The 21534-nt window shown below is 41.5% G+C and overlaps 1 protein-coding gene across 1 annotated transcript; it reads left to right on the forward strand.

The window, feature by feature from the left end:
• Positions 1–2858: 2858 nt before the first annotated feature.
• LOC124000205 (SAM domain-containing protein SAMSN-1-like) lies at positions 2859–20383 on the forward strand. The gene is made up of 6 exons (XM_046306409.1): positions 2859–2955; positions 8994–9129; positions 12869–13007; positions 13252–13461; positions 13684–13834; positions 19553–20383. Exons 1-6 carry the CDS (start codon positions 2880–2882, stop codon positions 19735–19737), a joined length of 897 nt encoding a protein of 298 aa, XP_046162365.1. The 5' UTR covers positions 2859–2879; the 3' UTR covers positions 19738–20383.
• The last annotated feature ends 1151 nt before the right edge of the window (positions 20384–21534 follow it).

Here is a 21534-nt window from a genome sequence, read left to right on the forward strand (position 1 = left end):
ACCTTCCGGAGACACCTGAAACCCCACCTCTTTAAGGAATACCTAGCATAGGATAAAGTAATCCTTCTCACCCCCCCCCTTAAAATATTTAGATGCACTATTGTAAAGTGGCTGTTCCACTGGATGTCATAAGGTGAATGCACCAATTTGTAAGTCGCTCTGGATAAGAGCGTCTGCTAAATGACTTAAATGTAATGTAAATGTATTGCGGGGTAGTAGGTTGTTGATATGATGATTGGTCGAATAGGCTACAGCACAGTTGATATGATGATTGGTCGAATAGGCTACAGCACAGTTGATATGATGATTGGTCGAATAGGCTACAGCACAGTTGATATGATGATTGGTCGAATAGGCTACAGCACAGTTGATATGATGATTGGTCGAATAGGCTACAGCACAGTTGATATGATGATTGGTCGAATAGGCTACAGCACAGTTGTTTTTGATCCAAAATAAACAATGTAAAGCGGTAATTCAGATTCAGCACAATGCTTCACAGGAAACCGTCAAACGTCTCAAACAAAGACCCAAAGAGCAAGACAAAACCAAAGGTGAGATCTTTATAAATGTCAGGTTTTTGGGGGGTACAATTTGCTTTTCGATTTGCTACTATCCAATGTAATAACAAAAAAAAAGAATATTTGATATGTCTAACTCGTTGGGCATTTTGCTTGACATTTTTTAACTGCGTGTATTACAATACATTGAAAAGCTCTAAGGCATATCTTTCCAAACATTGGGCTGTATTATGCACATCAAATCAAACTTAATTTGTCATTTGCGCCGAATACAACAAGTGTTACCGTGAAATTCTTACTTACAAGCCCTTAAACAACAGTGCAGTTCAAGAAAGTTAATAAGAAAATATTTACCAAATAAACTAAGTAAAAAAGTAAAAAATAATCAAAAGTAACACAACAACATAACAATAACGAGGCTATATACATGGGGAACCGGTACCGAGTCACTGTGCGGGGGTACAGGTTAGTTGAGGTCATTTGTACATGTAGGTAGGGATGAAGTGACTATGCATAGATGGTAAACAGCGAGTAGCAGCAGTGTACAAAACAAACGGGGGTCAATGTAATAGTCCGGTGGCCATTTGATTAATTGTTCAGCAGTCTTATGGCTTGGGGTTAGAAGCTCTTAAGGAGCCTTTTGGTCCTAGACTTGGTGCTCTGGTACCGCTTGCCGTGAGGTAGCAGAGAAAACAGTCTATGACTTGGGTGACTGGAGTCTCTGACAATTTTATGGGCTTTCCTCTGACACTGCCTATTATATAGGTCCTGGATTGCAGGAAGCTTGGCCCCAGTGATGTACTGGGCAGGATATTAAAGATGAAGATTCACTCAAAATATTTGAGTTAATTATAAAAGCAATACTAGCATTTGCTGCTCTTGCTATTTGACCATTATTTCTATTAGACATCATTAGCTTTCCCCAGTAGGTGACGGTGACTGCAGCCGGCCAAGGTTCGCGGTTCAGTAATGGTCGATGGTCAGTGTTGGGCCACAAGCCAGGGTTTAATGTAACAGATGTTGGGCGAAAGCCTCAGAATTAATTCTAATGGGCCGCCAGTGAACAACGGACCATTGCTTTTCACACGCTCTCCATTTTAATGACGATTATCTTTCAATTAGATTATCTTCAATTAGATGACAGGTTTTAGGGAGATCAGGAGGACTGGAATGTGCTAGAACAGTGGTTCTCCCCACACATCACGTGTATCTCTATGGCCACAAGCACTGACCATGGCACAAACGGTTCACACTCTTTTTTGTTGGCGGAGAGATAATTGTACAGGTTTAAAGCTTATTTCCTGCAATTCTATCCATTTTGCAATGGACAAATGTCATTTTCTTTGCCATTTAAAAGCAAATTTCCTGCAATTCTACACATTTTGCCATTTCTTATTAGTGTTCATGTGATATCTGAGTGACTCAAACATGACAACAAAATCAGTAGGTAAGAAAATCTAGCAAAAAAAACTTTACCTGACATGATATAGTTGATCTGATGTTACAAATAGATCTCCAAGGTCTGCAATGACTGACATGACAAGAAGAAAACAGCTGATACACTACCCAATTTTACAAACCTCATTAGCTGCAGTGAAGCTGAGCGCCACTCAGCACTCATCCATTACTATACAGTAGTTCTCAATGCTCATGAGTCCAAACTAAAACTGCAGTTACATCATTAAATCCAACCCTAATCAAATGCAACATTAGATACAATTCAGTACAAAAAAAGATTAAGAAAAATCTTAGTCCAATGGATAAAATGCCATAATAGAGCCTGATGGTAAAACAGACAGTACTATGTAAATACATGACCAGAAGAACAGCAGATTAGATGGTTTACAGGGTTTAGGCCTACAGACATGACTGCTCGGAGTTCTACATAAACACGGCAGCCAGACAACATCTGTTCTGCTGTTACCATCCAAAACACATTTGAATCCGTTAATCTCCCATCTCACCCAGCGCTCCACCAGCTTTGGCCGATTTGACACCTTTAGACACCAACCAGCCCCAGTGAAGCCAGTGGAAAATGGCGATTCTTCGGTACGTGAAGCATCTGTCTGATTTTGTTGGCTACTTCAATCAATAATTCCCTATAAGTGACACTGTAAACTTTCTTCATTGTTTCAACATTCGTTTTCGGCATTTGTTGAAACAAAACAACATGTTTCAAGTCAGCGAGGCTGACACACAATATTTTTGAAACACTAACTTTGGCCTTTGTATATTGCTGTATCGTAGTTTAAGCATGTCAACTATGTAACAACGTGTGTGTTAATATGCGTGCAGTCTGCAGAGGGAGAGCAGGTAGACAATGGTGACCAGACCAGATCAGGAGGTATAGGGAAGAAGATGAAGGCCATCTCACTGACCATGATGAAGAGGATGGGCAGGAATTATGCCAAAGCCCTGTCAGAGGAAATGGTGAGTGAGCAGAGCCCATTGTGTCATACAAATCAGGCCTCAACATTCAGTGTACCACAGACCTCGGATAAAAGTCAAAAGAGTGAAATGTAAGTTCAACGAAAAGAAAGCAGATGCCCAAATGCAGAGGTATGTATGGACTAGTATTTAGAAAATACTAAGACCACACAAACTATAGGAACAGAACTGGAACCTTGATAATACAGTGATAATACAATATAGTGATAATACAATATAGTTATAATACAGTGCAAGGCTTCTCTGGAGGATCCTGAGGAGGATGACAGGCAAAGAAAGGGTTATACTGTAAATGATGATGAACAAGCAGTAACGGTGTGTGGGTAAAATCACTGGGGAAGCAAAGACAGAAAAAAAGCTATATTACAACCTATGTGATGTGATAATTGTGTTGTTCGCTCTGTAACCTGTTAGTTCATATGCCTTGTGACCGTGACATATAGGTTTTAGTCCGAGACATTAAGAAGACACAGTAGCAGAATAAAGTCAACAAAGTATATTGCATTTAAGAAACAGTTACATGACCTACAGCATGGTCAAGCAAGATCATGTTTCCAACATTTTCAGACTACTAAATAACTATTGATTTAGAACCATGGAGAGTTAACCCAAGTTACTACACCAAGACAGTCGTGAAGAGGGCACGACAAAACCTATTCCCCCTCAGGAGACTGAAAAGATTTGGCATGGGTCCTCAGTACCCCAGCTCACAGCAGCCGCAAGGCATGAGGTAGGGAGGATGGTCTCGGAGTCAGAGGAGGTGGCAGTGCGACTGTACAGGCAAGAGAGGTGTCAGGTTTAACATTATTGGACCCTGGGCAATAAGACATTTTGAAGTTGAAGCTGATGAATAACAGAGCCCACTGGGCCTGCCAGGAGTTAAGGCGCTTCGCTGTGCGGAGATATTACAAATTATTGTGGTCGGTCCAAACCAAAAACTGATGTTTTGCTCCCTCCAAATCAAATGAAAGTTGATTTGTCACGTGCACCGAATACAACAGGTGTAGTAGACCTTACAGCATCGAATAGCCCCCGTGATATGCAACTTTTTAGGGAAGCTAGGAACCAATATAAACAGGCTTTTAGGAAAGCTAAGGCTAGCTTTTTCAAACAGAAATTTGCATCCTGTAGTAAAAACTCAAAAAACATCTGGGACACTGTAAAGTCTACGGAGAATAAGAGCATCTCATCCTAGCTGCCCACTGCACTGATGCTAGGAAACACTGTCTCTACCGATAATTCCACAATAATTGACAAATTCAATAAGCATTTTTCTACGGCTGGCCATGCTTTCCATCTGGCTACCCCTACCCCAGTAAACAGCCCTGCGCTCCCACACAGTAACTCGCCCACACCTCCCCCACTTCTCCTTCACCCAAATCTAGATAGCTGATGTTCTGAAAGAGCTGTAAAATCTGGACCCCTACAAATCAGCAGGGCTAGAGGGCTGGACCCTCTCTTTTTAAAATTATCTGCCGAAATTATTGCAACCCCCATTACTATCCTGTTCAACCTCTCTTTCGTATCGTCTGAGATTCCCATAGATTGGAAAGCTGCCACAGTCATCCCCCTCTTCATAACCGCCATCGATAAGAGACATTACTGTGTAGCCGTATTCATCGACCTGGCTAAGGTTTTCACTCAGTCAATCACAACATTCTTATTGGCATACTCAACAGCCTTGGTTTCTCAAATGATTGCCTCGCTTGGTTCACCAACAACTTCTCCGATAGAGTTCAGTATGTCAAATCGGAGGGCCTGTTGTCTGGACATCTGGCAGTCTCTATGGGGGTGCCACAGGGTTCAATTCTTGGGTCGACTCTCTTCTCTGTATACATCAATGATGTCGCTCTCGCTGCTGGTGATTCTTTGATCCACCTCTATGCAGACGACACCATTCTGTATACTTCTGGCCCCTCTTTGGACACTGTGCTAACTAACCTCCAGACAAGCTTCAATGCCATACAACTCTCCTTCTGTGGCCTCCAACTGCTCTTAAATGCAAGTAAAACTAAATGCATGCTCTTCAACCGATCGCTGCCCACACCTGCCCGCCCGTCCAGCATCACTACTCCGGACGGTTCTGATGTGTGGACAACTTCAAATACCTAGGTGTCTGTTTAGACTGTAAACTCTCCTTCCAGACTCACATTAAACATCTCCAATCCTCCGGCTTCCTATTTCGCCACAAAGCATCCTTCACTCATGCTGCCAAACATACCCTCGTAAAACTGACCATCCTACCGATCCTCGACTTCGGCGATTTCCTTTACAAAATAGCCTCCAACACTCTACTCAGCAAATTGTATGCAGTCTATCACAGTGCCATCCGTTTTGTCACCAAAGCCCCATATACTACCCACCACTGCGACCAGTATTATCTCGTTGGCTAGCCCTCGCTTCATACTCGTTGCCAAACCCACTGACTCCAGGTCATCTACAAGTCTCTGCTAGGTAAAGCCCCGCCTTAACCCAGCTCACTGGTCACCATAGCAGCACCCACCCATAGCTAGTGCTCCAGCATGTATATCTCACTGGTCACCCCCAAAGAAAATGATTCCTTTGGCCGCCTCTGCTTCTAGTTCTCTGCTGCCAATGATTGTAACAAACTGCAAAAATCTCTGAAGCGGGAGACTCTTACCTTTCACACTAGCTTTAAGCACCAGCTGTCAGAGCAGCTCACAGATCACTGCACCTGTACATAGCTCATCTGTAAATATCCCATCCAATCTACCTCATCGCCATACTGTTATTTATTTATTTATTTATTTATTTATTTATCTTGCTCCTTTTCACCCCAATATCTCTACTTGCACATTCATCTTCTGCACATCCTACCATTCCAGTGTTTAATTGCTATATTGTAATTGTTACAACTGTGTAAGCAAGGCGAAGTCAGGTGCAGGAGAGCAGAGTAAACAGGCGCACTTTTAGTCCATTCAACAATAGGCACAAAAAATGACATAAGTTCCCAAATAACATAAACATAAACTATAAAAGTATCGTGCGTAAACATACACCGTTAACAATGAGCAATTACACACAAAGACATGATGGGGAACAGAGGACTAAATACATGTAGATTGATTGGGGAATGAAAACCAGGTGTGTATGGAACAAGACAAGACAAATGGACATATGAAAAATGGAGCGGCGATGGCTAGAAAGCCGGTGACGTTGATCGCCGAACGCCCCCCGAACAAGGAGAGGAGCCGACTTCGGTAGAAGTCCTGACAGTACCCCCCCTTGACGCGCCTCGGGGACGACAACACCGGCCTCGGGATGACCCGGAGGTCGAGGCGCAGGGCGATCCTGCCGGCGACGGTGAAACTCCCGCAGCAGTTCGGGATCCAAAACATCCGCAACCGGAACCCAGCACCTCTCCTCCGGACCGTACCCCTCCCACTCCACGAGGTACTGAAGGCACCCACCCGATGCCTCGAATCCAGGATGGAAAGAACAATGTCCAAAGGGGGAGGAGAGACCTCTCGCACCTCAGAATCCTGGAGCGGACCAGCCACCACCGGCCTGAGGAGAGACACATGGAACGAGGGGTTAATACGATAATCAGAGGGAAGCTGTAATCTGTAACATACGTCGTTCACCCTCCGCAGGACTTTGAAGGGCCCAAGAAACTGCAGTCCCAGCTTCAGGGGGAGCAGATGGAGGGGCAGGTCTCGGGGCGAGAGTCAGTCTCACTGCTGTGACGGTCTGTGCTGGTTTTCTGGCGAAACGTGGCTCGCTGGAGGTGTACACGGGTGGCCTCCCATGTCTCCTCCGCGCGCCTGAACCAGTCGTCCACCGCAGGAGCCTAGGTCTGACCCTGATGCCAAGGCGCCAGAACCGGCTGGTACCCCAATACGCACTGAATACGCACTGCATTATTTTTTCTTGGTACATTTTTTGGGGTAAGCCTGACTTCCCTTCACGAATACATCCATGAATACATGTCACTATGAACAAGTTAGCCTACTCCCAGGCTTTTAGCCCAAAGACCTTGTCGTAGCGGACGGCCTAGTGGTTAGAGCGTTGGGACTAGTAACCGAAAGAACAAGGCAGTTAACCCACTGTTTCTAGGCCGTCATTGAAAATAAGAATGTGTTCTTAATTGACTTGCATAGATTAAAAAATAAATACAAAAATGTGAAGACTGTTATATTATCAAATCAATTCTCTATGTGTAATTATTCCTTAAGTGATCAAACTAATCCTGTAATTTAAATTAACTCGGAAGTCGGGGCACCAAGGGAAAATGTTGTTTATAGAGTTTCAATTTCCCGAATATAACTCTTCAGATATTTTATTATCTTATCGATTACAGTCTTCTATTAATGTATTGTTACCTCTTTAGTCTCATTCCTGAAAGTCGCAAACCCTTGGATATCTGCACGAACCATAAAATAAATCATGAATCAGCGATATACACATTGGCTTAATTATTTATTTACTAACTAATCAATCGCAGAATTACATTAACACACACAATAGTTTTACATTGGTTACTGACATGATACACTGAAAAGTCCCAAGTGCGCTAAGCCGATATGACGGCTTGGTAGACAAAGAAAAGGGGTGGGGCCAGCTCAAGAGTGGGAAACTCAGAGTGGACCCCCCTACATACACTACACTACACTCATGGAAATGCTTATACTTTGAACATGAACAACCGCTCATTCAAAAATAAATAGGAATTTACTTATTTATGAGTGTATGCCTTTGTTGTCCCTCTCTGCGATCGCCGGTCCGTCTGCTGGATAGATTGTTGACAGAAGGTCTCTGGTTTGACCACCAGAGATCAAAGTCTTTCGGAGTTGTAGCTTGTTGTAATGGATATGTCAGAGTACCATTCGGTCGTTCGACCAGTTGCGTTTACCAGACTAAAGTACTTAAACAGCTGCAGCCTGAATAATTGTTCTTTAGTTTGTAGATTTCTTAGCCATATCAACTTGGGAATGATCTCCATGTTCTCTGGTCTTGTTCTTTGATAGAGTTGCCAACCATTTCAACATGTAGCGACAGCTTCCAAGTTTTCTGGTCACCAGAGTTGTTTGAACCTCTTCACACACCAGCATCACCTGGCATGTTTCGGTCTAGAGTAGTAGCCATTTCAACATGGGGACCCTATCCTATCTAATTTTCAAAATTAGTCCCATACTCAATCAGTAATTTTGTACAATATTGAGATGTAAATCTGGTAACTGGGAAATATACACATTCAGAGAAACAGTTATGTTGTTCTGCTGTGATAGTTACATGACACATTAGTAAGGAATTCGACACGATTGTTCTTTAAGTACCCACGGACAATTTCAACTGGTTGGAATACTGAAATATTGCTACATTATTCAACATTTTGAGGTTACCGTACTGCAAAGTCTTTCTCTGTGGTAACAAAGGGATTCTCAACCTTCATTTTGGCCCGAGTGTGGTAAAGATTTTTAGGTATTTATGACCTTCATAAACCTTTGGTGGGAGAGAGAGTGAGAGAGAGGGCTATGATCCTCAACCTAAAAGGGAGTGTCGTGACAACCAACATGTCTAAACATCACTGAGTCAAAACAAATCAAAGACTCATTACCACATCACCTGGTCACCAAGCGATTTGTGGAGCTAAAAAAAAGCAACTCTTCTCTCACACAGAGGACCAGGGAGGTACAGTCAGAGCCTATGGTAGATGACACACACTTCCTGGCCATGTCAAGTCTCAGTAATAAATGGTAAGGCAGCTCTGTGTGGATTAAGGACTCTTGGCAGAAGAGAGGAGAGGAGCTCTTCTGTGCCCTTACATAAACTGCCTGGGATACTGAGCAGCTTTGGCACATGAGAAATGAAACACGGAATAGCTTAGAGCCCTGGCCTGACCCAGCCCTTTGATTGGTTTTGCTTTTTCCTGTTCTTCCTCCTCAACTACCACACTGTGAGATAAGATGAGATGGGGAGTGACAGCATAAGAAAAGGAGGGCAAAGAAAATAATAAAACGTGACCTTATCTGTTGTTTTTTACTGTGTAGGTTGACGGGACAGAGAGAGATGAAGAAGGAAGAGGGGATATTGTTAATGGGGTCCATTCATTTCCAAAAGGACACAGAGTGTCCAGTCACTCCCTTGAAAGACTCTACGGTCTCAACAGTGGACACAGCAATTCCAGTAAGCTCATTGGGTACACAGCCAAGACCTTACTGAACTAATTAAGTTCCCTTTCACTCTCTACTAATGCAATTTTCGCTTACTCTGCATTACAGTAAAGCATGTTACACATTGTGGTTGATAAAAATCTAAGTATGGAACCCAATCCACAGTTGAAGTCGGAAGTTTACATACACTTAGGTTGGAGTCAATAAAACTTGTTTTCAACCACTCCACACATTTTTTGTTAATAAAAAACTATCGTTTTGGCAAGTCGGTTAGGGCATCTACTTTGTGCATGACACAAGTCATTTTTGCCAACAATTGTTTACAGACAGATTATTTCACTTACAATTCACTGCATCACAATTCCAGTGGGTCAGAAGTTTACATACAATAGGTTGACTGTGCCTTTAAACAGCTTGGAAAATTCCAGAAAATGATGTCATGGCTTTAAGAAGCTTCTGATAGGCTAATTGACATAAATTGAGTCAATTGGAGGTGTACCTGTGGATGTATTTCAAGGCCTACCTTCAAACCCAGTGCCTCCTTACTTGACATCATGGCAAAAGCAAAAGAAATCAGCCAAGACCTCAGAAAAAAACAGTAGACCTCCACAAGTCTGGTTCATCCTTGGCAGCAATTTCCAAACGCCTGAAGTTACCATGTTCATCTGTACAAACAATAGTATGCAAGTACAGTGCCTTGCGAAAGTATTCGGCCCCCTTGAACTTTGCGACCTTTTGCCACATTTCAGGCTTCAAACATAAAGATATAAAACTGTATATTTTTGTGAAGAAACAACAACAAGTGGGACACAATCATGAAGTGGAACGACATTTATTGGATATTTCAAACTTTTTTAACAAATCAAAAACTGAAAAATTGGGCGTGCAAAATTATTCAGCCCCTTTACTTTCAGTGCAGCAAACTCTCTCCAAAAGTTCAGTGAGGATCTCTGAATGATCCAATGTTGACCTAAATGACTAATGATGATAAATACAATCCACCTGTGTGTAATCAAGTCTCCGTATAAATGCACCTGCACTGTGATAGTCTCAGAGGTCGGTTAAAAGCGCAGAGAGCTTCATGAAGAACAAGGAACACACCAGGCAGGTCCGAGATACTGTTGTGAAGAACTTTAAAGACGGATTTGGATACAAAAAGATTTCCCAAGCTTTAAACATCCTAAGGAGCACTGTGCAAGCAATAATATTGAAATGGAAGGAGTATCAGACCACTGCAAATCTACCAAGAACTGGCCATCCTTCTAAACTTTCAGCTCATACAAGGAGAAGACTGATCAGAGATGCAGCCAAGAGGCCCATGATCACTCTGGATGAACTGCAGAGATCTACAGCTGAGGTGGGAGACTCTGTCCATAGGACAACAATCAGTCGTATATTGCACAAATCTGGCCTTTATGGAAGAGTGGCAAGAAGAAAGCCATTTCTTAAAGATATCCATAAAAAGTGTTGTTTAAAGTTTGCCACAAGCCACCTGGGAGACACACCAAACATGTGGAAGAAGGTGCTCTGGTCAGATGAAACCAAAATTGAACTTTTTGGCAACAATGCAAAACGTTATGTTTGGCGTAAAAGCAACACCCTGAACACACTATCCCCACTGTCAAACATGGTGGTGGCAGCATCATGGTTTGGGCCTGCTTTTATTCAGCAGGGACAGGGAAGATGGTTCAAATTGATGGGAAGATGGATGGAGCCAAATACAGGACCATTCTGGAAGAAAACCTGATGGAGTCTGCAAAAGACCTGAGACTGGGACGGAGATTTGTCTTCCAACAAGACAATGATCCAAAACATAAAGCAAAATCTACAATGGAATGGTTCAAAAATAAACATATCCAGGTGTTAGAATGGCCAAGTCAAAGTCCAGACCTGAATCCAATCGAGAATCTGTGGAAAGAACTGAAAACTGCTGTTCACAAATGCTCTCCATCCAACCTCACTGAGCTCGAGCTGTTTTGCAAGGAGGAATGGGAAAAAATTTCAATCACTCGATGTGCAAAACTGATAGAGACATACCCCAAGCGACTTACAGCTGTAATCGCAGCAAAAGGTGGCGCTACAAAGTATTAACTTAAGGGGGCTGAATAATTTTGCACGCCCAATTTTTCATTTTTAGATTTGTTAAAAAAGTTTGAAATATCCAATAAATGTCGTTCCACTTCATGATTGTGTCCCACTTGTTGTTGATTCTTCACAAAAAAATACAGTTTTATATCTTTACGTTTGAAGCCTGAAATGTGGCAAAAGGTCGCAAATTTCAAGGGGGCCGAATACTTTCGCAAGGCACTGTATAAACACCATGGGACCACGCAGACGTCATACCACTCAGAAAGGAGACGTGTTCTGTCTCCTAGAGATGAACGTACTTTGGTGCGAAACGTGAGAATCAATCCTAGAACAACAGCAAAGGACCTTGTGAAGATGCTGGAGGAAACAGATACAAAAGTATCTATATCCACAGTAAAACGAGTCCTATATCGACATAACCTGAAAGGCCGCTCAGCAAGAAAGAAGCCACTGCTCCAAAACCGCTATAAAAAAGCCAGACTATGGTTTGTAATTGCACATGGGGACAAATATCGTACTTTTTGGAGAAATGTCCTCTGGTCTGATGAAACAAAAATAGAACTGTTTGGCCATAATGACCATCATTATGTTTGGAGGAAAAAGGGGGAGGTTTGCAAGCCGAAGAACACCATCCCTAAGGTGAAGCACGGGGTTGGCAGCATCATGTGGGGGTGGCAGCATCATGTGGGGGTGCTTTGTTGCAGGAGAGGCTGGTGCACTTCACAAAATACATGGCATCATGAGGCAGAAAAATTATGTGGTTATATTGAAACAACATCTCGAGACATCAGTCAGGAAGTTAAAGCTTGGTCGCAAATGGGTCTTCCAAATAGTCAATGACCCCAAACATACTTCCAAAGTTGTGGCAAAATGGCTTAAGGACAACAAAGTCAAGGTAGTGGAGTGGCCATCACAAAGCCCTGACTTCAATCCCATAGAACATTTGTGGGCAGAACTGAAAAAGTGTGTGTGAGCAAGGAAGTCTACAAACCTGACTCAGTTACACCAGCTCTGTCGGGAGCAATGGGCCAAAATTCACCCAACTTATTGTGGGAAGCTTGTGGAAGGCTACCTGAAACGTTTGACCCAAGGTAAACAATTTAAAGGCAATGCTACCAAATACTAATTGAGTGTATGTAAACTTCTGATGAAAGAAATAAAAGCTGAAATTAATCATTTTCTCTACTATTATTCTGACATTTCACATTCTTAAAATAAAGTGGTGATCCTAGCTGATCTAAGACAGGGAATCGTTACTTGGATTAAATGTCAGGAATTGTGAAAACTGCGTTTAAATGTATTTGGCTAAGGTCTATGTAAACTTCCGACTTCAACTGTATTAAGGCATGTTGTTGGACCTTGATTAACCCAACAAAGATGCCTGACAAACATAATCACAGTCAAAAGTCTAAACTGTCAATGTTTCACTCACTGCCATACCTTTCATAACTTAAATGTTCAAATCAGCAAGTAGGCTACTATTAGACCAGCATAAATCCTCATCTAGGAGCAGAAAACTCCCTCACTATGTAGCATGATGTACTACAGTACCCAAAATGCTCTGTGTAACACATTTGGCTTTGTCTTTGTAAATACTGATGTGAAGCCAAACATCATGATGTCGGTCTCCTACCAATCAAACTGTGTTGTGTGCTGCTCCCCGGGTGGGTTGACCAGCGGGTCAGATGGCTTCAGTAACAGAGACAGTCTGAGGCTGGATGAGGTGCTGCCCTACACAGGCCAGTTCTGTGGCAGAGCCCGGGTCCACACAGACTTTGTCCCCAGTCCGTACGACACGGAATCACTTAAACTTAAGGTAATTAGCCTACTTGACTAAACTAGTTGTATCCTGATTCCTGACTGACTGAAATATTGCTGTGAATGTAGAATAATATAACATTATGATGAATAGTTATAGACTGTCTCTTTCTTAAATGTTAAACCTGTCATTCCACACATCTTCCTGGATTTTTAAACAGTTGAGATCGAGCCAAAGTAGGCTGTGTTGATCTATTACATGTACAGTATCTCTCAAGTAAAAGGACCAATTCTTCTTTCAGGTGGGGGATGTGATTGAGATAATCAGCAAGCCTCCTATGGGTATATGGACAGGCATGCTGAACAACAAGGTGGGAAACTTTAAGTTCATCTTCGTGAACCTCATAGTAGAGAAGGTTCTTGAACTGCCTCAGAAGATGAGGACACACAGGAGGAGCAGGAGACCCCGTCCCAAAACGCTACAGGAGCTCCTAGAGAGCCTCAATCTGGAGGTAGACTGACTCTCTCTTTCTCCCTCTCTTCTCTGTCTCTCTCCACAAAGTGGTTACAAATAATCCCTCGCAAAAAAAACAGGTTCTCTGAATTCTTTGGAAAAAATCGCCAGATAAATTGCATCTTTAGGGAACAATATGTTTCCGATGTCAATTTATTTGCGTTTTTCATTGCAACATGGCGACTTGCTTACAGATTGGTATTGTTTATTTGTATTGTAGGAGTATGCCTCTTCACTGCTCCTGAACGGCTATCAAACAGTAGATGACCTGAAAGAGCTGAAGGAGAAGTATCTGATGGAACTCAATGTGACTGATCCTGAACACAGACATCTTCTCATGGCAGCCATCGAGTGCCTCCAAGAACCCCAAAGTGAGTTACGGTAGTCTTCCTCCTACTTAAATTTCCAGGTGGAATGCAAAGGGTGGCAGCGTAGCCTAGTGGTTAGAACGTTGGACTAGTAACCCGATAGGTTGCAAACCGAAATCCCAGAGCTGACAAGGTACAAATCTGTCGTTCTGCCCCTGAACAAGGCAGTTAACCCACAGTTAACCCATCCTAGGCTGTCGTTAAAAATAAGAATTTGTTCTTAACTGCCATGCCTAGTTAAATAAAGGTAAAACACAGTTAAAAAGAAGGCACTTAAGACAACACCTAGGCCTTAGGTGATGCGCAATAGTGTTAGTTCTGACAAAAGCATATGTATTCCGCATATGTATACAGATCGCCAAAGCAGGTAAGGAAGGGCATACCATCAGCGGATGTGCTGTATCAGGGCTGTGGTATCAGGTACACAGGTAAAGAGGCTAATCGCTCTGGATAAGAGCGTCTGCTAAATGACTTAAATGTAAATGTAAATGTAATGATATCAGGATACCCTTAATAAAAACACACGAGAAAAAACACTGGGTTTGTGGACACGTGACATTTCACATGGAATTTCACGTGAACAAATCACATGTGGTTTGTATATACGTTTAAAGTTCCACATGACAATTTTTCATGACACAGACATGTGGTTTCCCAACATTTCACATGTACTTTTAGAACTGGCAGGATTAGAACCCAGGTCTCCCACAAGTGAAGCCAACGTGTTGACCATTAGACAAAGAGGGTCAACACAAATGTTGAAGTTGCAGAGGGGGCTACCTCATCACATGACCATCAGCAAAAGCAACCATCACAAGTCATGTCTGCTACACTTTCACATGTTCCTTTTTGCCATTTTAATGTAAATTTTAACTAGGGCTGTCAAACGATAATTTTTTAAAATCAAGTTTATCGCAGGATTTGCTGATTAATCCAGATTAATCGCAAATTCAGAATTTGCACAAATTGAAGATTTTCTTTTATAAAAAAGGACTGTAAGAATGTTAACTTCTTGAGTTTGTTCAGAGTAACAATTAGCAAAATTAGGTTATTTGATGAGCACACTTTCTTTATCCTCAATGTTAACTTGTTTTGAGATTGCATTGTTGTTTTTAGCTGTATAGATTATGTATTTTTGATGTTTTCAGTGTATTTTGAATGGTTTCAGATAATGTGATTAATCACAATAAAATGACAAAGTTAACTTGAGTTAACTGATTAACAAAATGTTTTTCATGTTAAACATGATAAATAAGGAGTCATCTGAGACGCCATCTTTTTCTCATTGACTTGCATACAAAAGTTAGTTAGCTAGCTACTAAACTCATGTAAATGGTAAAAATCTCACCTTTTTTCTCACCTTTTTTTAACTTTCATTTTCAATTGATAAGTTATCTCTAGATTTTGAAAATGTAACCTTGCGTTCAAACCATAAAACAGGATACAATTTGGAGACACAGAGAGCTATCTTACCTGTTATTTTCATTTGGCATCTTCCAATGGTCACTGACCAACGTATGAAGAAGAGAGGCATGCGCCTGCAGCAGTAACTGTCCAAATGAATGGCTCAGAAATAATAAATTACCTTTAACACACCTGAAATTATAATGCTCAGGTAGACTAAGTAGTAATGTGCAAGGAAAGTAACAGTGTTTCACTGCCTCATGTGAAAGTGAGAAGTTTTCTTAATCTAATTTGCATTTTAAAAGTTTTCACATGTGATTGGGAATTTGGGAACTTGGGAACTTGCAGTTCCACTTATGAAAGTGAGTTTTTCACATCTGGAAGTAAAATTAGTAAGAAAGTGAGTTTATGAAAGTGAGTTTTTCACATCATGGTAGAAGTAGTAAGAAAGTTACTTTTTGGACCTGAATGCCAAAAGAAAATAGAGGTGCTCAAAGTTGACCCCATTGCAAACCCCTTGCCTGATGACTCAAACTGAATTATTTCGCTGCTCTGACGTTCGCTACATACAGTGCATTCGGAGAGTATTCAGACCCCTTGACTTTTTCCATATTTTGTTACTTTACAGCCTTATTATAAAATTGATTGCATTGTTTTTTTTTTCCTTATCAATCTACACACGATACCCCATAATGACAAAGCAAAAACATTTTTTTTTTTTAAATAAATAAAATAAACTGAAATATCACATTTACATAAGTATTCAGACCATTTACTCAGTACTTTGTTGAAGCACCCTTGGCAACGATTACAGCCTCGATTCTTCTTGGGTATGACGCTACAAGATTGGCACACCTGTATTTGCAGAGTTTCTCAAATTCTTCTCTGCAGATCCTCTCAAGCTCTGTCATGTTGGATGGGGAGCATAGCTGCACACCTATTTTCAGGTCTCTCCAGAGATGTTTGATCGGGTTCAAGACCAGGCTCTGGCTGGGCCACTCAAGCACATTCAGAGACTTGTCCCAAAATCACTCCTGCGTTATCTTGGCTGTGTGCTTAGGGTCGTTGTCCTGTTGCAAGGTACACCTTCACCCCAGTCTGAGGTCCTGAGCACTCTGGAGCAGGTTTTCATCAAGGATCTCTCTGTACTTTGCTCCATTCATCTTTCTGTTGATTCTGACTAGTCTCCCAGTCCCTGCCACTAAAAAACCATCCCCACAGCATGATGCTGCCACCACCATGCTTCACCTTCGGGATGGTGCCAGTTTTCCTCCAAACGTGATGTTTGGCATTCAGGCCAAAGAGTTAAATATTGGTAACCAGAGAATCTTGTTTCTCATGGTCGGAGAGTCTTTAAGGTGCTTCTTGGCAAACTCCAAGTGGGCTGTCATGTGCCTTTTGCTGATGAGTGGCTTTCGTCTGGCCAATCTACCATAAAGGCCTGATTGGTGGAGTGCTGCAGAGATGGTTGTCCTTCTGGAAGGTTCTCCCATCTCCACAGAGGAACTCTGGAGCTCTGTCAGTGACCATCGGATTCTTGGTCACCTCCCTGACCAAGGCTCTTCCACGATTGCTCAGTTTGGCCGGGCAGCCAGCTCTAGGAAGAGTCTTGGTGGTTCCAAACTTCTTCCATTTAAGAATGATGGAGGCCACACTGTTCTTGGGGACCTTCAATGCTGCAGACATTTTTTAGTAACCTTCCCCAGATCTGTGCCTCGACACAATCTTGTCTCAGAGCACTATGGACAATTCCTTCAACCTCATGGGTTGGTTTTTGCTCTGACATGCACTGTCAACTGTGGGACCTTATATAGACAGGTGGGTACCTTTCCAATCAATTGAATTTACGACAGGTGGACTCCAATCAAGCTGTAGAAAAAACAGGATGCACCTGAGCTCAATTTCAAGTCTAATAGCAAAGGGTCTGAATACTTATGGAAATAAGGTATTTCTATTTTTTATTTTTAAGAGATTTACAAAAATGTCTAAACAACTGTTTTCGCTTTGTCATTATGGGGTATTGTGTGTAGATTGCTGAGTTAATATATTTTTAATACATTCTGAATAAGGTTAATGTGTGTGGGTGATGCATAGCTTTTGGCCGGAGCAAGGATTATGCTTTCACGTCAATGATCTAATATTGCCAGATCTAGATGTTTTTCTTGTTCATAATATATGTTGTAGCTTAGATCCTATTTGATGTATTTATTGATGGATGGTTTCATTCAAATCAAAAGGGGTTCAGTCAGAAAGTAATTGAATTCATATAGAAGACTCAGTAAAGACTGTCTGTATTAACAAAGTAATATCACTGCAAGAAGTGAACTTCAGAATGTAACATTAATTGTGTTCACCTCACAGTGTGTGTAAATAACAGGATATCAGCCATCTTGTACTGGCCATGGATAGCTAAAGATGTGTTATACTAAACAGTACCAGTCAAATATTTGGACACACCTACTCATTCAAGGACAATTCTTTATTTTTCCATACATTGTAGAATAATAGTGAAGACATAAACTATGAGATAACACATATGGAATCATTGAATAACCAAAAAAGTGTGAAACAAATCAAAATATATTTTATGAGATTCTTCAAAGTTACCACCCCTTGCCTTGATGACAGCTTTGCAGACTTTTGGTATTCTCTCAACCAGCTTCATGAGGCAGTCACCTGGAATGCATTTCAATTAACAGGTGTGCCTGGTTAAAAGTTAATTTGTGGAATTTATGTTCTTCTTAACGTGTTTGAGCCAATCAGTTGTGTTGTGACAAGGTAGGGGGTATACAGAAGATAGCCCTATTTGGTACAAGGCCAAGTCCATATTATGACAAGAACAGCTCAAATAAGCGATGACAGTCGATCATTACTTTAAGACATGAAGGTCAGTCAATACGGAACATTTCAAGAACTTTGAAAGTTTCTTCAAGTGCAATCGCAAAACCATCAAGTACTATGATGAAACTGGCTCTCATGAGGACCGCCACAGGAAAGGAAATCCCAGAGTTACCTCTGCTGCAGACGATAAGTTCATTAGTTAACAGCCTCAGAAATTGCAGCCCAAATAAATGCTTCAGAGTTCAAGTAACAGACACATCTCAACATAAACTGTTCAGAGGAGACTTCATGAATTAGGCCTTCGTGGTCTAATTGCTGCAAGGAAACCACTACTAAAGGACACCAATAATAATAAGAGACTTGCTCGGGCCAAGAAACACGAGCAATGGACATTAGACCCAGTGGAAATGTGTGTGAGTAGGTGAACGGATGACCTCTGCATATGTGGTTCCCACCGTGAAGCATGAAGGAGAATGTGTGATCGTGTGGGGTTGCTTTGCTGGTGACACTGTCTGTAATCAATCATTTATTTAGAATTCAGCTTTACAGCTTTCTGCAGCGATACGCCATCCCATCCAGTTTGCACTTAGTGGGACTATCATTTGTTTTGAAATAGGACAATGGCCCAACACACCTACAGGCTGTGTAGGGGCTATTTGACCAAGAAGGAGAGTGATGGAGTGCTACATCAGATGACCTGGCCTCCACAATCACCCGACCTCAACCCAATTGAGATGGTTTGGGATGAGTTGGACTGCAGTGTGAAGGAAAAGCTGCCAACAAGTGCTCAGCATATGTGGGAACTCCTTCAAGACTGTTCGAAAAGCATTCCAGGTGATCTGTCATCAAGGCAAAGAATATATTTTTATTTGTTTAAAACTTTGTTGGTTATTACATGATTCCATGTGTTATTTCATAGTGTTGATGTCTTCACTATTATTCTACAATGTAGAAAATAGTAAAAATAAAGAAAAACCCTTGAATGTGTAGGTGTGTCCAAACGTTTGACTGGTACTGTATACATAATCTATATACACTGCAAATACGCAAAACACTGCTTATAGGCTGTAAAGAGAGTTACTAGAAGGACATGAAAGGAAAGGCAGAGTCAGGAAACTACATTGAGTGGTGCAAGACAAGACAAGCTATTAACAGGAAATGTCATTTTCAGAGGTAAGACACTGTGGTATGGGCGCTGCACTAGCTTATCTGTCATGTTTTTCAAGCTTATGCAAACCTTTTTATCTTTTGAACTTCACTTTTCGCTGCGGTAAGCAAATGTAACATGGTCTCACAGCTTTCACAGCCTACATACAGATCAAACATCCAGCTACAATAGGCATATTTCGGGGGTTGGGGGGGGGAGAGGAAACTATGAAAAAAGTTATTTCTGCTACTCTGATATTGTGGGAGCATAACTGTGGCCATTACTTTTGAATACAAGTTCTCAAAGCCCCCATACCCATTCCATTCTAGGTGATGGTCAGGAGGGAGAGTTAAACCAGGATGCCAAGTCGCCGACTGAGAGTGTTAAAGCGGACCTGACCGACTGCCCCAGAGACGCTGGCTGTTACATCCCTTCGGACTGCTCAGACAACAGCAAGGAGACAGACATCCACCTGCCAGCACTGCACCATCATCCTCCCATGGCTCAGACCTAACCTAAAAATGATCGATGTGGATCAATGCAATTCACCCAGATCGTGATCTAATGTGAAAGCCCTTTTCTGCATTACAAGAGCACTCCTCTTTGCTTTCATACTGCATGTAGTATCTGTAGCCTATGTGGCTGGCACTGTAATTGTTATGCATGAAGCTACTGTACACAATTTCCTATTCTAGTGAGTTGGATTGGCTGCTGGTTTGTAAATGTTAATGATGATGTATCCCAAGCCTTTCAAATCACTGACATTGGACCTGTGAAATCATAACAGTGGGCTAGGCTTTGTTTTTAGCACAATGTGCAATGTCAACTTTACTGTGTGTGGGTGTACAGTACAAGAGGTGCCTGTGGAAATGGGAGAGATTAAATACAGGCAGGTCACCCATGATACAAGTCAGTATTCAATGTCCATACATGTCTGAGGAGATCGGGAGAGGACGTAGAAACTGGCTCTAGGGGCAACAGTAAGTGCTGTTATCTTTAAGTAGGTATTGTGGACAGGTATGGCAGATGTGCGTAAACATCTGCCTGTGGCTCCAGAAGGCTGCATGTTTGAATCCAGCAATAGAAAGTTGTTTTTGATATTTTTCTTTAAGCCTATCCCTAACCTTAACCCTTACCATAACCATTTGGTGTTAATGCCTAAAATGTAACCTTGGAATTATACAGAGAAGTAACTAAACACTTTGACGTTTGATGTTTGGAATAACTTCAAAATGTGATTAAGAAACATTGTTTCAACGTCTAATTCTGATGTGCGACTGCGAGAGCTTGTTGATTAACTGAGGGTTTAAAGGATTTTTGTACTGTATCTTCCGGTTTTCATTTATGGTATTATTTAACATTTTGTTAAAGTGCTTTGAGAGTGAGTAGCACACTGTCAGTTTCTTGAATGCTCTCCTCCATTAAAGCAATTGTTACACAAATGTGTTATTGAAATGCAGCTGTTAAATCATTTATGGTGAGAATGGCACACAGGGCAAAATAATTTTGTGCTGAAGTTTCGATGAGAAGAACAACCAGCAGAAGTAATGGCAACATATACAGTTGAAGTCGGAAGTTTACATTCACTTAGGTTAGAGTCATTAAAACTCATTTTTCAACCACTCCACAAATTTCTTGTTAACAAACTATAGTTTCGACAAGTCGATTAAGACATCTACTTTGTGCATGATTACAAGTCATTTTTGCCAACAATTGTTTACAGACAGATTATTTCACTTATAATTCACAGTATCAAAATTCCAGTGGGTCAGAAGTTTACAGACACTTAGTTGATTGTGCCTTTAAACAGCTTGGAAAATTCCAGAAAATGTCACGTCTTTAGAAGCTTCTGATAGGCTAATTAATATATGCCATTTAGCAGACGCTTTTATCCAAAGCGACTTACAGTCATGTGTGCATACATTCTATTGAGTCAATTGGAGGTGTACCTGTGGATGTATTTCAAGGCATACCTTCAAACTCAGTGCCTCTTTGCTTGACATTTGGGGAAAATCAAAAGAAATCAGCCAAGACCTCAGAAAAAAATTGCAGACCTCCACAAGTCTGGTTCATCCTTGGGAGCAATTTCCAAACGCCTGAAGGTACCACGTTCATCTGTACAAACAATAGTATGCAAGTATATACACCATGGGACCACGCAGCCGTCATACCGCTCAGGAAGGAGACACGTTCTGTCTCCTAGAAATGAACGTACTTTGGTGCGAAAAGTGCAAATCAATCACAGAACAACAGTGAAACACATTGTGAAGATGCTGGAGGAAACAGGTAAAAAAGTATCTATATCCACAGT

Source organism: Oncorhynchus gorbuscha, linkage group LG16 (genome assembly GCF_021184085.1).
Source record: "Oncorhynchus gorbuscha isolate QuinsamMale2020 ecotype Even-year linkage group LG16, OgorEven_v1.0, whole genome shotgun sequence".
In the NCBI taxonomy this organism is placed as follows: Eukaryota; Metazoa; Chordata; class Actinopteri; order Salmoniformes; family Salmonidae; genus Oncorhynchus; species Oncorhynchus gorbuscha.

Excerpts from the sequence above, each read along its gene's own strand:
- LOC124000205 (XM_046306409.1), top strand. The coding sequence starts at position 2,880 with ATGAAGGCCATCTCACTGACCATGATGAAGAGGATGGGCAGGAATTAT. Across the intron at positions 2,956-8,993 it reads CCTGTCAGAGGAAATGGTGA|AGAGAGATGAAGAAGGAAGA; the intron begins GTGAGCAGAGCC and ends TTGACGGGACAG. Across the intron at positions 9,130-12,868 it reads AATTCCAGTAAGCTCATTGG|CGGGTCAGATGGCTTCAGTA; the intron begins GTACACAGCCAA and ends TGGGTTGACCAG.